Consider the following 17,155-nt stretch of genomic DNA (forward strand, 5'->3'; position numbering starts at 1 on the left):
CAAAAAAAACCTCCATATGTAATATAGTGGTTTTAATACATTGTAACAAAATAAGCAAATAAAACTGTGTCTAGTAATAGCATATATTTTTCATCACCACGTTTGTGTAAGCTTCATTACTCTATTAGTTGCTCCATATATTCAGTTTGCTTACACCTCCTCTAAGGAGCAGTAATTTTACTGGTATCTGTTCTGCTGTTCTCCAAATCATTCAGGAGCGAGCATCACTTTCCCAGCGGCTGGAACAGGCTGTTCGTGTTGTCATGGCAACGAGCTTTTTCCTCCGGACCAAAACGGGACAGCATTTTCCTGCTTTTCATTGTGAATGCAAATAGAGACCGAAAACTAACGCCACCGTGTGGTCAAAAGCGTATCCATTTCAGTTAACCATTTCTGTACAAATAAAAAAAATATATATATATATATATATATTTTGCGCCATATTTAATAGCCTATTAATCACAAACATGAGTAAAATGGAGGTTTGTCATATCAGGGGCTACTTAGTCTGACAAAACATGGGGAAAATAAGCTCACTAGATATAGGCTCACTAAAAGAAGCATATATTTTGTATATATTTTTTTAGAAATTTCGTTTATAAAGAAATGCATAATTGCATTAATTTAATCAACTGATCGGGCATAAACTTGAATAAAACACACATTCCGCAAGAGTAAGCCACATAATCTATTTACAATAATTGTATTATTAATAAATAAAATAAAATAATGTTATTTTGCATACAATGTGTACGTAATTACACGTAAAATATGTTCATAACATAATAGCAATGTTATGTTTTTTGTTATACAATGAAATATCATTATATAAGTAATAATAAATAATTATAAGTAAGAAACGATGAATAGCATTATTTTCTCTTTTTTAATGTTGGTTATTATTTAAAATAAAACCTGTTACCTGTTATCCGCCTAATCCTGCATACCTACCAAGTACCAATGAACTGAAGACAGATAATTTATGCGAGGAAGCGTGTGAAAGTTGATACACTTGATTCGCTGCTTCTGGACACTTCTACCGATCGTGATTGGTCAGAGCTCGCCGGACTTGACAAATCGATTCCTTACACAAGCAAATCATGTTATTTGGCTTTGCGTGATTGGCTAATCTTCGTTAAATCCCGCCCCCTCCGGACCCTGACTATCAAGTTAGTCTGTCTCCCTTTACTGTTCCATCCCTTCAACCTGCGCTGCTGACTGCACACATACCCACAGTACTGACGCGGCCCTCACGGTCAGAAACTGCCGTGATTTCAGTCGCAAAAAAGCGCAGAACACCTGTACTGAGCAGTATACAAGCGCAGAATAACCATCCATTAAACGAGAGCGAGCACACGCCGCACACAGGGGTGCAGATGTAAGGGAATATACCTGCAGACTACAGCTGCCACACTGATGACAGAGCAAGAGGGAAGTCAGTTAGCCTGCTAACCAGCCGGAGCTAAACTCGACCCTCAGGCAGCTTAATGTACGGAGATTTGGACGGTTCAGCAACAACGTGCAACTCAAGCATCTGAACGGAGCCGGCCGTCCTCTACAGAGAGTATTTCGCAGACTACACAGTAAGAGTGACATAAATATTGGCTTATATTGCTTTGGGCTATTCACACGTGAAATTGTTAACCCAGAGGGCCATTCTAGACCCTAGAACCGTTTTCACATTGTCAAGCTTGTCAGTTTTCTTCACCTTAGGTTAGGTATTAATCCTGGGTATTGGGGTATTCAGATTTCACGCTGTACATTTGTATATCCTGGGTTAACCTCCTTATTTGCATATACATGATGTCGGCAACACCGATTGGACGAGGACGACTCGAGGCGCGCGCGCCATATTTTAATAACTGTTTCTGTATCAGTTTCGCAACGTTAAAAAAGCTAGAAATTAAAACACAAATATTGTAGGATATCACTCCATCTGTCGTAATTATTTCACATTTTTCTGAAAACTAAACAGCGCGTGAAAGTTTCAACAAATGTACAAGGATAATGAATATTTAATGAGGTGAGCTGCGAGGCAGTTTGTGATTGGTTGTTTGTTGCTAAACGTGTTGTCACTTTTTAGCACATTGTTGTTTGACTCAATACACCTTTAGTACTACCAAAGTCTCTTTAAGGCGGGTATTCTATAGTCTTTGGTACTACTTTGGTTAGCATCATTTAACTGCCTCATTTACAAAAAAAACCTATTCCTTCACTTTTTCTGTACTTTTACTATGATATCCCTTCCTGTCCTAACTTTTACTACTTTGAATGATGACTGAAACCTTGTATAACAGGCACTTCTCGTGTTTATTGCCATCTGCTGGTAAATTGCTTGTTGTATTCCCCAATTGTAAGCCGCTTTGGATAAAAGCATCTGAAATTATTTTTGGCATTTACCAGGCTAACCCAGGGTTAAAAGTTATGCTGACTCCGTTCAAATTTAACCCAGGGTTAGCATTAACACCCTGCGTTTAACACTGTGTTAATGTTGTTGTAAACCCTGGGGTTAAGTGCAGGGTGTAAAGCGCTCCTGAGTGCATCGGCTTTTACCACTTTTCCCCTTCCCCTTTTCTTTACTCTTTCACTTTTCATCTCGGACTGTAGGCTATGAGGAGGGTGACATTGCGCTGTGCTGCCCGGCTCGTAGTCGCAGCTTTGTGGCTGTTGGTGGAAGAGTGTCGGGCTGAGACCGGGGCCCCAAGTCTGGCCGAGCGAGTCATCTGGGCTGTAAACGCCGGCGGGGACGCACACACAGACGTGCACGGCATTCATTATAAAAAAGATCCTCTCGAAGGAAAATTGGGGAAAGGTGAGTACTTGAGGATATGACGGATTGCAGAAGAGGGGTTATATTTCCTTCCTAGTTGTCTGCACCAGAAGGGGTGGCATTTGTTAGTGGTGGTGGTGAAGGAACGAACAAGTGTCCATGTCCTGTGTAAAGATGGAATAAAATTTTCAACAGCAGCATTGTCATGTTTTTTTAAAAGGACCTTTGTATTGATTTACTATTTTTCTCAAATCAGTACAAACCCAAATGATAATGCTGTGTATGTCCCATTTTAAAAGTGATAATTCAACCCAAAATGAAAATTGTCTCAGTTCCCTTGAGAAAAACATATATGCCTAATTGTATTAAATGTGCACTTGCAGTGTACTTAATATCTTAAAAGTATATTTTAAAAAATGTATTTATAGGTAATGTAATATTAATACAATTAAAGGCTGCTTAAGTGTGCTCAAAGAGATTTGTTTTACTTAATGTTTTTTTTTTAAGGACATTTTTACCATGTTATTTGTATTACTTTTAAAGTTACAATGCATCATAAAAAATTGTAATTACAAATATATTTAAATGTACGTGCACACATTAATGACACTGATACATACAAGTTTCAATAGAAATGACATTAAGTATATTTTACTTACCATGTATGCTTGTCAGTACATTCACCAGTTCATTTTAATCATATTTCAAATACATTAGAGCTAATGTAATTACATAAAAAGTTGTACTTAAGTTCTACTTAACTAGTCCAAAAAAGCGCTCTATAGATCAACTAATTGCAATTGATATAAATTAAAACTATAATAGATTTATTTAATTGTAAATAACATGCAGTTAAGTGTCCAAAAACGTTACATTTAGTTCACACTTAATTACATTCTTTCAAAGCTTTATGTAACAAGTACTCTTTAAAAGTATGCTAAAGTGTACTACTTTTTCACAAGGGTGTATGTCTTTCCAAACCCATGTCTTTCTTTCTTCCACTGAACCCAAAAGCAGATGTTAAGCGTAACACGTTCACTTTCATTAGATGGAAAAAAGGTAAAAGTGAATGGTGACTGAGAGACATGCTTTTGTGTTCCTCTGCTAAGAAGAAAATCATATTGACGTAGAAATTTGAGGGTAATCAATGACAGAATTGTCATTTAAGTGAACTTATCCCTTTAAGAATTAAGAAATAGCAATGGTATTTTGATGGAACTGTAGTTGTTTTATTACAGTCTGATTTTATATAGTATTAAGAATGTTAATCATGCTATATTTTGAAGAAAAGGTCTGGTTGTCAGCTCATCTGGCTCATTAGCCGTTTGTCGATCATATCAGGAAGTCTGTGTCACTTGAAATGTGATGACTGTCACTTCCTGAGTCAGATGAGAAATGCAGCATGCACATGTTGGGGCCTGTATAGTGCTTTTTAAAGCTCTGTAAAGTCATCAAGCCCTTTGTGTTTTGTCGGATTTCACCTTATTGCATCAGTGTCACCTGAAAACGACCAGTATTAAGTGTGGTACTTTTCCACTCAGCTCTACATTGACTATAAATAGGCTATAAAACCATGCTCTGGTTTGAACTTTGCCTTGCATGTTATGAAACACAAAATGCCATGTACGCTTACTGTATACACTTAAATTCACCTTTTGGCACTCACCCCCCCCCAACCCCCCCTCAGCATCAGACTACGGTGTCCGTCTGTCCATCCTGCGCTCCAGCTCGGAGGATCAGATTCTTTACCAGACGGAGCGATACAACGAGGATACATTTGGTTATGAAATACCCATAAGAGAAGAAGGAGACTACATACTGGTCATGAAATATGCTGAGGTTTACTTTGCCCAGTCTCAACAAAAGGTGTGAATTTTGCTCATAGCTGCAGTGCGATTACTCTTAGTAGTCAATATTTGAACATAGTAATGTTTAATAATTCATGATACTCCAATGTCTCTATTTCATAGTTTCCCTCATGACATTATCTCTCTTTTCTTCTTTCTTTTCTTGTCTTTTGAACCCCTTTGTTCGGTCTTCTCAGGTTTTTGATGTGCGTTTAAATGGCCACGTTGTGGTGAAGGATCTGGATATCTTTGACCGTGTGGGTCACAGCACGGCTCATGATGAAATAGTGCCATTCTCAATAAAAAGAGGAAAGCTAAGTGTGCATAGCGAAGTTTCCACTTTTAATGGGAAACTCACAGTAGAGTTTGTTAAGGTAAGTGTTACTCTATTTTCCTATTGCCTTATACCTAAACCTGCCTTTAACTGAAAATTGAGTGTTTAATCTTGTCATTTTACATTATTGACACACTATTTTCCTATTTGATACTGTAAAGTTGCTTTGACACAATCTGTATTGTTAAAAGTGCTATATAAATAAAGGTGACTTGACCTAAACTGTGCTCAAGATTCAGCATTTTCAGCATATTTTACACTACCATTCAAAAGTTTATAGTGTGCAAGATTTGAAGTATTTAATGCTCACCAAGGCTGCATTTATTTGACCAAAAATACAGCAAGAACCGTAATATTGTGAAGAATTAAATTTCATGTAACTCTTTTCTATTTTAATGTATTTGAAAATATAATTTATAATTCTGGTGCAATCACAAAATACCTCAGTGTCACATGATCCTTCAGAAATCATTCTAAAATGCTCCAGAAACTTTCTGCAGAAATGTATTAATATCAATGTTGAGATAAGCGATGTTGCTTAACATGTTTGTGGAAACCTTGATACATCTTTTTTCAGGATGTTCACTGTCACTTTTGATCAGTTTAATGCATCTTTACTGAATAAAAGTATTAATTTCAAATTGTTTTGAAGGGATATGTAGATTTACCAGCCCATCAAGGTATTTTTCTGATGAACAGAATGCAGTCTTTCCGCTTCAGCACAGTAAAATCCTTAAAAGTGGACATACTTTACATACAATATTAGATATACAGTCGTCTTTTATGGAATTAACCAGACATTGATCTAATAAGCCTTATTATTTTCCTTTTTGCTAAAGGAACATTAATTGAAAATTGTAATGTTATGTAGTTACAGACACTGAAGCTTAGTGTTTCCAAGAAGATGAATTCTGTCAAAACTAATTGTGGTCCATTGGAGAGGTTTTTGTTCCAGTAGTGCAATTTAATTGATTATTTTTGAGCTGCTCCTTTTTCTTATGTAAACAGCAAACGTGTTTGGCTTGTGGGGTTTCTGTCAGCGATTAGTCTCAGAGGAACCGTGCACATTGAGACATGACATTAATGGATATGAGGATGCAACACGCATTAGCTTGTCTGTCAGTCATAAAACATCTCATTCCTAAAATGAATCATTCTGATGCTTTTGCACCTGCATTGCTTTAACAAATTGTGCCAGAACTGGTTAGCAAGTTCTTATCAGATTAGGGAGCATACGTAGTTTGACCACTAACTCTGCAGTGTTGCATAAAACAGTGTTTTTGAGGTTTGTAGCCAAAACCAATGGCGCAGAGAGCCACAGGACTGACCCTGTGTACACCTTGGGCTTTTATTCACTGTTAGAAACCCTGCAGGCCAACCGCCACACAGTATACACTAGAATCAATTTGCATATTTTCTCCATGTGTTTGCATGCATTCATCCACTGTAAGCAGCAAACTATAATCTATCTCTTATGTCCACAGGGTTACTATGACAACCCCAAGATATGTGCACTATATGTGATGAAGGGCAAGCTAGAGGGTAAGAGGGATCCCTGGGATTGATTGGGTTGCATCCTCGATCAAGGCCAGTCCTGCAATTTTATTTTATTATTTTTTTTGCACTTTCTCCATGTAACAGCCTTTGGTGTGTTTTGTAGATGTGCCAAAACTGCAGCCACATCCTGGACTGGAAAAGCGGGAGGATGAGGATGAGGAAGAGGACGACGGGGAGGGGGGAGAAAGTGAAAAAAAGAGCACCTCCACCTCTCCCAAGAATCCGGTTCGGTCCGGGCCACGCACCCCTAACCCCTACGCCACTGATAACAGCAGCCTGATGTTCCCTGTACTAGTGGCGTTCGGGGTCTTCATCCCAACCCTCTTCTGCCTCTGCCGCCTGTGAGGGGAGCAAGTGAACGAGAGGGAGAGAGAGGAGAAACGACGGACATCAGGCTGTGAAGGGGTGGGGGGAGGGGCGCAACGAGGGACGCACAGCCGTGGGGACAGGCAGAAATATAGACTGACATTACAAGTTACAACAGAAAAAGGCGGATGAGAGACATGCAGAAACGAGGAGGTTTCAGATATTGCTGGTTTTTGGAAGAGGTGACCCAGAACATACAAGGATTTTGAGCGCGAGTTCATTTTATGTGTGTGTTTGTGCTTGTGTTCGTACACATTTAATACTAATTTTAATTTGAGGAGATCCTGAGAGGTACTGATTAAATGCACTTTCACACACACATGCAGCAGGACTAACCACTTTACAAACCTGGTTTGTCTGGTCTAGCAGGAGATACTGAGGAAGAGCTGGAGACACTTCTAGATCATGTGTCCCAACTCCTGGAAAGCGATTGGCTAGGAGTGTTTTTTTTCTGATCAGAATTTATATGCTGTTTTTTGGCCTCTAGTGGGAGGCAGAAATGGTACATACATTTTCAGAACCCGTTTGACACTGATCATTTGGTTAATGCATCTAATGGTTTTATTAATTGATTTTAGACCTTGGTTTCTATTCACCTCACGTTTTATTTCACTCACATTCATACAAGCTAATATCATTCATTTCCTAGGGCTTCATTTCTTTCTTCGAGTTAAAAAGCATAAATATTCAAAATTGTCTGGTGACCTGCTTTTTCTTTCTTCAATTGCATATTTTTCAGACCACAGCACCACGTCTTTGAATCTCGAACTGCACAGGGGAGATATAAATGATTATTTTTACCATTTACAGGGACTTTTTGATCTCTGAATAAATGCATGTTTGTTTGTTTTTTTGGTTTTTATGAAAGAGTGCATATTTGCTTCCCTTTAGGTGGTAACATGAGCTCATAACAAAGAGGGTCTTCAATACACATGGCTTTTGAGTCCCAGAAACTAGATTGTATTGAACTAAAGTGTTAAATACTCTTGTTGCTATATGATGTGTCTGGGATAGCATCTTATTGGTTAATGTAAATATGGTGTCTTAATGACATCGTAAAAGGCACCTATTACACGGTGTAGAGGACGACAGTTGCTGAGTCGGGATGCTTTTTGTCATATTTGCTCTTGGTTTAACCATACAGGCCATTTTTAACAATACCACCAAAGATCCTTGGATTTGCGTTACACACAATACCACCAGCATGCTTGTGGTGGCAAATTGAAAGCTGTATCCTGTTTGAGAAACGGTTTGACAGATACATGCCTGCCATACACTGTGAAGTATGGATGCAGAAGCATGAATTTTGTAGAGTGCTCATGTTTAGATTTTGTTCTAGCGTAAATCAAGTGAACATTTTCATTCCACCTCATCTATCTTTTTCATCCATGTTCTGTAACTGGTATACTTTTGTCTTGCTATTTTTCCTCAGCATCTCGTTTCTTTTCCTCTTTATTTGTTTTCGATTTGCTACTTGTTTCGTTCAAGCAAGCCTGCCTTAAAATGTGATTTAGTGTGCTATCAAGAGACCACCTCTCACACTGCTGAAACATCAGACCATAATCGAGTATTCATGCCACTGTGCTGTCTGGCGTGTGAGTGCTGCATATCAGTTTGACCCAGTCTCTTGCGTGAACTAAGAGACTTATATTGGCCTTCACCTTTTCAAAAGGAGTTGGCGAGGGCAGGTTTTGCCTTGATTTAAAAAAAAAAAAAATTTAAAGTAGAAAACAATCATAAAAATATTTGAGACACCCTTTTCATTTATCAGAGTTGCAGAAAGTTGATTGCTTATCGTCGCCAAAGTTGTTTTCTTTTACACTGTGCATGTGTATATAAGGTACTTGGTTTGTTGTGCCATATGGTTATTTTTCTCTTTAGAATATTGTTCTTTTGTGTGTGTAATTGCTATTGATATTGGGGTGGCTGGGTTTTTAAATATTTTGCCTAGTGGAGGAGTGGCCTTGAAAATAGCTTTGGTTGTGGATGTGGTCTAGATAATGACAGTGATTTGATTTGCAGCCACATGGACACACTGACTGATTGTCAGAATGAGCTCGGATCGTATTACGTTTAGTTAATTTACAGTTGGGGTTTTTTATGTTATGTAATTTAAGCAAAAGGTAATGGGTTGAATATTAAAAATATCGAAATATTTTATTTTCCAGAAGTAGTTGTTTTATTTCCTCAGGATCTTTTTATTTTTTTTTTATTTTTTTTGATGAGTCTTTTATTAGTGTGAGTTATTGCACTGCCTGATGTTGTTTTAAAAGCATTTTTTGATTGTGTTGGTTTTTTTTTTTTTTTTTTTTCTTTATGCATTGTGTACTTTTGATTCCTTGTTGCCTTAAATTTGAATACATCCTCATGTGCTTTTACCATTTTGTGCTTTCTGATCTTTATTTCCACCGTTTAGGTTGATTTATTGCATGATTGAGTTTTTAATCGTTTTGTCTGCTGAAAAACAGTTGTTTCGTTTGTCCTCTACAAATGCACAACTTCTTGGACAATAGCCAAAGACCACATGGAGGCCTTTCGTTGTGTCCTCCTTCATAAAGAGCTCATGTGTATTGCTCCATGCCACATAAACTGCTGTGTTTACGAGGGATGTAGTTTCTCTGTTAATGTTAGTCGTGTTCAACTACCTGTCCCCTCTTGAACCTCCTCCCTCAGAACTGAAGAGAACATGGGAACTGGTGAAATAGTATTGGAACGGTTAGCACCCACACAGTCTTTAGACAAGGCTTCTGAAGTGGGAACTGCAACTTGATGCGGTTTCTTTTTAATAAATGTGCTATTTTATCTAACTGGCCTTGAGGGTATTTTTTTTAATGAGCTCTTTTTCATTGTTTCATTTATAAGACAATCATAGTTCAGGTCAAGATCATAGAATTATTTTATAGTTATTATTAAATAAACGTGAATGCCTGATAAGTCTGTATATTAAAGTAAAGTGTGTTATTAATATAGATATAGAGTGCGACTTATCAGGATAGATATAATATAATATAAATTAAATATTTTATATATAATGATTTATGTATGTGTGTGTGTGTGTGTGTATAAAGTACTGAAAAAATACATAATTGTTTTTTTGTTTAGTTTTTTTGGTTTAAGACAACATTATAACGCAACATGGACAGATTCTAAATAAAATAACATTACAATATTGTAAAAAAAAAATAACTCCGCTGGGTATAAATAATAATAAATCAGAATAAATAATGACCTTCTAAACATAAAACCGTTTAACTAATTAAGAAAATAAGCTGTCATAAGATAATGGGGAGACTTTTGTAAACAGGAATTGTGGTAACCATAGCAACTTTCGAACGCGTTCAGCCAATCAGATCGCTGTCCCGTCGGCGTAGATTCTCCATAGTGACGCGCTACGCCATCTTGCATTCAGTGAGCGTCGAGCTCAATAGAAACGCAGTACGCGCTCCGCCGCTACACCGAGTGAGATTTCGAAGAGATGAACAGTCAGAGCTCCCGCAACGAAACGGCAGCTGCCGCGGTTAACGGCTCGGATTCAACGGCAGCGGCTCCCCGAGACCGCAAAACTGGAGGCGGTGTTCTGAAAAGGCTGAAATCGCGACGAAATCAAGTGGACCCGGACCGACGGCCTGTAACGGAAGAAGAGCTGCGGGCGCTGGGGAGAGACATCACTCCGGATGAAGTTTTGGGACTCCGTGCAGTCACTCGCGGTAAGAGCTCTGACACTTCACTATGATACCTGCTTCATCTCACAACTCCTCAGATGCTCGCAGTGTACACGTATTATGAGTCACAGCATCCTTTGACTTCATGTGTTTGTTTACTTTATACAGGCCCAATCCATGCAACGCATTTTAATGAGTTTCCAGAGAGCACTTTGTCTTCATGTCTATTTTAACCATAGCAAACAAACAACACTTTGGGTCATGCATCATGTTTAGCAGTCTGAGAGTATTGCTACATGGCTTGTGTTTAGTCTGATCCAGTCTCCTCCTGAGATAAATAACTACTGTATACTATATTCCTCCCTATGTTCCTTTTATTGAAGTAACGTACGTGATACATTTTCCCTCCACAGACTATTTGTGTAAACCAGAGGACAACATCTACAACATTGACTTCACACGCTTTAAGATCAGAGACCTGGAGACAGGGACTGTCCTTTTTGAGATTGCCAAACCGCCACAGTGTGGTACGTTTCCTTTCTTTGTCTTCAGGTTAAACTAATAAATTATATCACACAATGGTTCTTTTATCATGACTAACTTTATTTGCTTTTAGCATGTAAAATGCAAACTGAAAGACCGCCCAGTCCAACAAAATCAGTCTATTTTGTAAATGCATATTATAGGTCTTATTGTTGAGCGATTTATTTTTTCATTTTAAGTCATAATTACTAGTCAGAATGTCGATCTTCTCTGCTGATGTATGCTGAACTAATCCAATCATTTCATTAGATCGCAACTGAATGAAATATATTAGAGGCTTCTACTGTCATGGAACTGTTAATGTATGAGGGGATTTTATCACGTCATATTTTTGGAAATTTCTATAGTGAATATATATAGCTGTGGTTTTGCTCTGCATGCTAGATTTGCCTTTCTGATCCTCTGAGCCATATTCAAATGTCTGATATCTGGTTTTGTCTTTTTAAAATATTTTTAAAAAGTTTTAGTGTTTGGCTTTAGTTAATTCGGTTTTAGTTATTGTAGTCAAAAATTAAAAATGTGGCCTTTTTCAGTCAATGTTTATTTTTTTAATGGTTTTACTTTCAATTAATGATAATAACCCTGACTCTTATATTCCCTCTCAAACTGTTGCATTCAGACCTTGATGAGGAGGATGAGGAAAACGGAGAGGTTGACACCAGTGCCGGGCGCTTCGTTCGTTACCAGTTCACACCTGCGTTCCTTAAGTTATGCACAGTCGGAGCCACGTAAGTCTCTCTAACAAGCACGGCCGTGTGCATTCTGCTGTGTAAACAAACCTTGGTGGGTCTGAAATTCAGCTGACCAGCTCTCATGTTTAGAAACAAAGGAGCTTGTGTCGTCTGCTGCAACACTTGAGCAATGTTATAAGCCAAATCCCACAGAAATCATGAATAAATCATGATTTGGCCTCAGTAATTCCTTCAGTTTTGCTGTAAACATGAGCAGACTTCAGACTGTGTAGATGAAGGGGAAGTCGTGGCCTAATGGTTAGAGAGTCGGACTCGTAATCCAAAGGTTGCGGGTTCGAGTCTCAGGCCGGCAGGGATTGTAGGTGGGGGGAGTGAATGTCCAGCGCTCTCTCCACCCTCAATACCACGACTGAGGTGCCCTTGAGCAAGGCACTGAACCCCCAACTGCTCCCCGGGCGCCGCAGCATAAATGGCTGCCCACTGCTCCGGGTGTGTGTTCACGGTGTGTGTGTGTTCACTGCTGTGTGTGTGCATGTTGGATGGATTAAATGCAGAGCACGAATTCCGAGTATGGGTCACCATACTTGGCAGTATGTCACTTCACTTCATGATTGTTATATTGTCTTTTAAATGTAGTATTATTGAACATCATAAAGCTCTTGTTTAGTTACAAACCAACTAAACTCAATGGTTGTTGGTATGCAGAGTAATGTCTCTCTTCTCTGTTCATACTCTCTCAGGGTGGAGTTCACAGTTGGCGATCGACCTGTTACCAATTTCAGAATGATTGAGAGGCATTATTTTCAAGAGCGCCTCCTGAAGAGTTTCGACTTTGACTTTGGCTTCTGTATCCCGAACAGCCGAAACACATGTGAACATATTTACGAGTTTCCTCAGCTCCCAGATGACCTCAGTGAGTGTTCTGGTTACCATTTGTACTAACTATATAAAGATTGTAACTGGTAACTATGTAGAAATCTTAATTTTTGTATATCTATCTATCTATCTATCTATCTATCTATCTATCTATCTATCTATCTATCTATCTATCTATCTATCTATCTATCTATCTATCTATCTATCTATCTATCTATCTATTATCTATTATCTATCTAAATAAGTATGAACAATAAGTATGGTTTTATTAATAAGTATTGTTTTAAGTATGAACTCACTTAAATTTTAACTGTATACTCCTCCTTTAATGGATGTAAAGTATCCTTCAGCTATTAAACCAATCATTTTTAATTTTTTTTTTACTTTAATTTTGTTTTATTTTATTGGATTTAAACACTAATGCACTGCAAAAAAATAATTTCTTTCATTTTACTTCAAGTAAATGTATATTGATTTTTTTTATTTTATTTTTTAAGATATTTGTGTTGTAGAAAAAAGACGAATATACTGTGTAAGAAAATTGTTTGTTGTAGTGTACATCAGGAGGGGTTGACCGTATAATCTTAATAATTTCTGTATAATTCCGTAAATATATAATACGTGATTTATAATTGTAATGTATTATTTTATAATAATACTATAATCACTTGGTTTTGGTTATTGTAGTACTTCAACTTAACCAAACAAAAATAAAAAATGTTGCCTTGGAAAGTTTTTTTTTTTTTTTTTTTTTTTTTTTATGCTTTAGTTTCAGAAATTATTCAGTAAATATTTTGCATCATTTTACTTGTCAAGTAAATGTATATTGAATTAGTTTTTTATATGTATATTTGTATTGTAGAAAAAAGACGAATATACCGTGTAAGAAAATAATTTCTTTGCAGTGCTCATCAGAGGGGGTTAACAGTATAATCTTCAGTATAATTTATAGAATTTTATAATTATACTGTAATCTGAGAAAACTACTTATTAGCACCCAACTTGAATTAATACCAAACGTTTTTCCTCTCAAAGGCTGGCACAAAATTTAGGATATTTGGCACAAAAGAGTAACCAACTACCTTATTAGTAACATATTGACCTAACTCTGTCTGACATCTCACTTGTCCTGTCAGGCTTGTATCAAATTTCAGACCTCACTCTCTTACCAGTGCTCAGATAGAGGAGAGTGTGTTACATGACTGTGTTCATTTGTTAAAGTGCTGTGTAATGCTCTCTGTTGTGTCGTTTCTTTGTCTCCTGCAGTTCGATTGATGATTGAGCACCCGTATGAGACTAGATCAGACAGCTTCTACTTTGTGGACAACAAACTCATCATGCACAACAAAGCAGACTACGCTTACAACGGGGGCCAGTAGTGCCTCCTTCAGCAGGAAACCTGATGATTGTTTGTTGGAGTGACCGTGTGGTTTTGCTTGGAATGCAAATACAGGAACGCCCCTCGTTACCAGCAACACACGGTGTTGTCACCAGCATTACGATCTGGCACCATCGACCCACCCAACTGGAAATGACTGTCCTTCAGTGAAGTTCAATGCATTCCACAGACTGCACACACTACTTGTGAGTTTGGCCAAAAAAGCGGAGCCTTTCTCCTCCGCCACACTTGACTAGCCGGAACTGAAGAATTGTCATCCTGCTTTAGGGCGACTACAATAGAGGAGTTTTGTTTTGTAACCTTTGTTGTCTTACTTCCTGCACACACCACCTTTTGTCCTGTTTTGTGAGATTTTTAAAACTCTCAATTTGTGTTAACAAACTAAATTTTGAATACCTGAATGGGGTCTTTCTAAATGTGCTAAAATGAAGCAATCCTGCCACATATATCTTTGGTTATTAAAAAAAGAGGGCTTTTGCACAGATTTGCAGTTATTTTTGATCATTAAAGTGAAAGAACAGATACAGTGGTTTCGGACATGTGATCAGGGTTAGTATGTCGAGTTAAAGAGGATGTGATCTGTTTTTTTTTTTTTTATGTGTGTGTGTGTGTGTGTGTGTGTGACCATAACTCTAAAACGTGTTTTGTTTAACCACGCTACCGTTCAAAAGTTTGTTCAGTAATATTTTTAGGTATTTTATGTTCACCGAGGCTGCATTTGTTTGATCAGAAATACAGTAAAAAAACTAATATTGTTAAATATTCAAATTTAAAATAACTGTTTTCTATTTTAATATACTTTAAAATGTAATTTATTCCTGTGACGTCAAAGCTAAATTTTCGTCATCGTTAAGCCCCGTTCACATAAAGAACGATAACTATAAAAATAACAATATTAGCGTCCACACTAGCGGATGATATCGTCTGTTTATTCCAAGCGCACGCTCGTCTGTAGCTTTAAATTCTCGAGCTCGTGATAGCAGGATGCATTCTGATTGGGTGTCAATGTTTGTATCGCTCACCAACTGGAAAAAAAATAGTTCTGGAAGTGATTCCAACGATATTGTTTCTCTGTGCCCTTATCGTTATAGCTGTGGTGTGGACGATTTTTAGAGCTATATCTTTATCGTTATCTTTATAGTTATCTTCCTTGGTGTGAACAGGCCTTTACTCTGGTCTTTGGTATAACATCATCATTTGGAAGTAATTATAATATGCCGATTTGCTGCTAAAGATACATATCAATGTTGAAAACAGTTGTGCTGCTTAATATTTTTGTGGAAACTGTGGTGCATTGATGAATAGAAAGTTCACAAGAGCAGCATTTTTTTTAAATAGAAAAATGTTGTGACAAATGTCTTTACTGTCACTTTTGATCAATTTAATGCATCCTTGCTGAATTAAACTATTAATTTCTTATTAAAAATGCACTGACCCCAAAATGTTGAACCCTAAACTGACCCTATGTAGAGATCAAGATTGTGGTTGTTAATTAGTAATCGCATTCTCTTGAGTTCTTTTATTTTTGGCTGACTGTTTTATGTCAAGTCTTTATCTGACAAAAAAATGAGTGGATTTTTTTGAAGGAATGTAATGTCAGTCCTTTAGGGATCTTGATGAGATATGGCCGAGCGCACGGTGGGGTACAGAGAGCATCTGTCTTTGTCATGTACGAGGGTTTTCGATGTCAGGCTCAGCTGTGCATACAGAAACCCTGTTTTCACTCGTGTCGCACACAGAGAGGGTTGGGATTCTCAACATGGTGTCCTTGTGCACCTTTCAAGCTGTTTAGCCTCTATCAGAGCTTTGATGTTTGCCTTTGATCTAATTCAGCATGATGCCTAATAGGGGTTGGGATTTAAACAACATGATTGGCTAAGAAACATAAATTGAAAAGGCCTTTAGAGCCCATCAGAGACCTCTAACTTTACATATTTAATCAATATTAACTTGATTTGATTAGCATATGATCAAAGAAAATTGTGTTACAGTTGCTAAACACCCATTGTTATTCATTGAAAGTCAGTCCTCAACTCTCAATCTTTTCACAAACAAGTCAGTTCTCAGCTGGACGGTGACTTGCTTGTATTCTCAAGTGTCCTTAAGAAAGAAAAGGTGTAATATGAGGCTAAAGGACCAATGTTTGTGAAGTATTTGTGGTTGCATGTGTGTCTAATGCCTTACTTGTGCTGTTTACATAGGTCTGTGTTGACATGCTGTAATGTACAATGAGTACTTTACCACACAGATTTTGGTCTGTATATTAGTTTTACTACAAACTGCAGACATGATAAAATATTTGGTTTTATTTCTATTAATTCTACTCAAATTTAAAAAAAAATTCCCTTGCTGAGAGACATAAAGTGTCTTTATATTCTTTTGTCACCACAAAGATGTGATCTGCTCATCTTTGGTGGTTTCTATTATATCATGGACACTAATGTGTGGATTTAGTCAGCGGTAACTTTAGGAATGCTGCTCATGCTTTACATTTGTTCTGTAATATGTCAACTGGAATACTTTTGTCTTTTTATTTAGCCATTTATTATGTCAGATTGTTTTTCCATGTAATGAAGCCTGTATCAGGACTCTTATGATGAAATATTTCATAACATGACATTCTTTAACACAGCATTCTGCAAAAATAATTTGTTTGTACATTTAGATAAAGATAACAGGGACCATTAAGGTGAATAGTAGGTACATTAAACCTTAAAGAAACATATTCATTAATGACAAGCATGAGTGATGGCTTTAAGATTGTTTACATTAATTATTCATCTATAATAAATTCTCATTACATTTTTAGCCCTCGAAGCTCAGTTGCGTATATATGTTTATTGTACATGTACAGTTACCACTGCATCAGAATGATGTTAACCATGTGCTCAGATCTAGGCTCTTGGTTTAAAGATGTTGCCAAGATCAACGTGTGGGCCCCAGTTTACTCTCTTTTTTCAGAATTGTAGCAACATTGTATTATACTGTATAATAAAATAGGAATTCTGTTCAGATGTGGCAGGGGGATTTTGTTCAGAAAGAAATAAAATACATTTTATAAACGAAATCAGTAAGATTCAATGTTTTACCACAAGGTGGCAGCCATAAT

The 17,155-nt window shown here is 37.2% G+C and overlaps 2 protein-coding genes across 2 annotated transcripts; both read left to right on the forward strand.

The window, feature by feature from the left end:
* Positions 1-1,195: 1,195 nt before the first annotated feature.
* On the forward strand, positions 1,196-9,679 carry mlec (malectin). The gene is made up of 6 exons (XM_079383393.1): positions 1,196-1,583; positions 2,608-2,812; positions 4,458-4,636; positions 4,815-4,991; positions 6,436-6,493; positions 6,612-9,679. The coding sequence occupies exons 2-6, from the start codon at positions 2,611-2,613 to the stop codon at positions 6,851-6,853; spliced, it is 858 nt and encodes a 285-aa protein (XP_079239519.1). The 5' UTR covers positions 1,196-1,583; positions 2,608-2,610; the 3' UTR covers positions 6,854-9,679.
* A 591-nt stretch (positions 9,680-10,270) lies between these two features.
* On the forward strand, positions 10,271-17,111 carry unc119b (unc-119 lipid binding chaperone B). Its single transcript, XM_079381855.1, has 5 exons — positions 10,271-10,581; positions 10,950-11,063; positions 11,699-11,807; positions 12,512-12,684; positions 13,914-17,111. The coding sequence occupies exons 1-5, from the start codon at positions 10,350-10,352 to the stop codon at positions 14,024-14,026; spliced, it is 741 nt and encodes a 246-aa protein (XP_079237981.1). The 5' UTR covers positions 10,271-10,349; the 3' UTR covers positions 14,027-17,111.
* Positions 17,112-17,155: the final 44 nt, after the last annotated feature.

The sequence above is a fragment of the Barbus barbus genome, assembly GCF_936440315.1.
Source record: "Barbus barbus genome assembly, chromosome: 28".
NCBI lineage: Eukaryota > Metazoa > Chordata > Actinopteri > Cypriniformes > Cyprinidae > Barbus > Barbus barbus.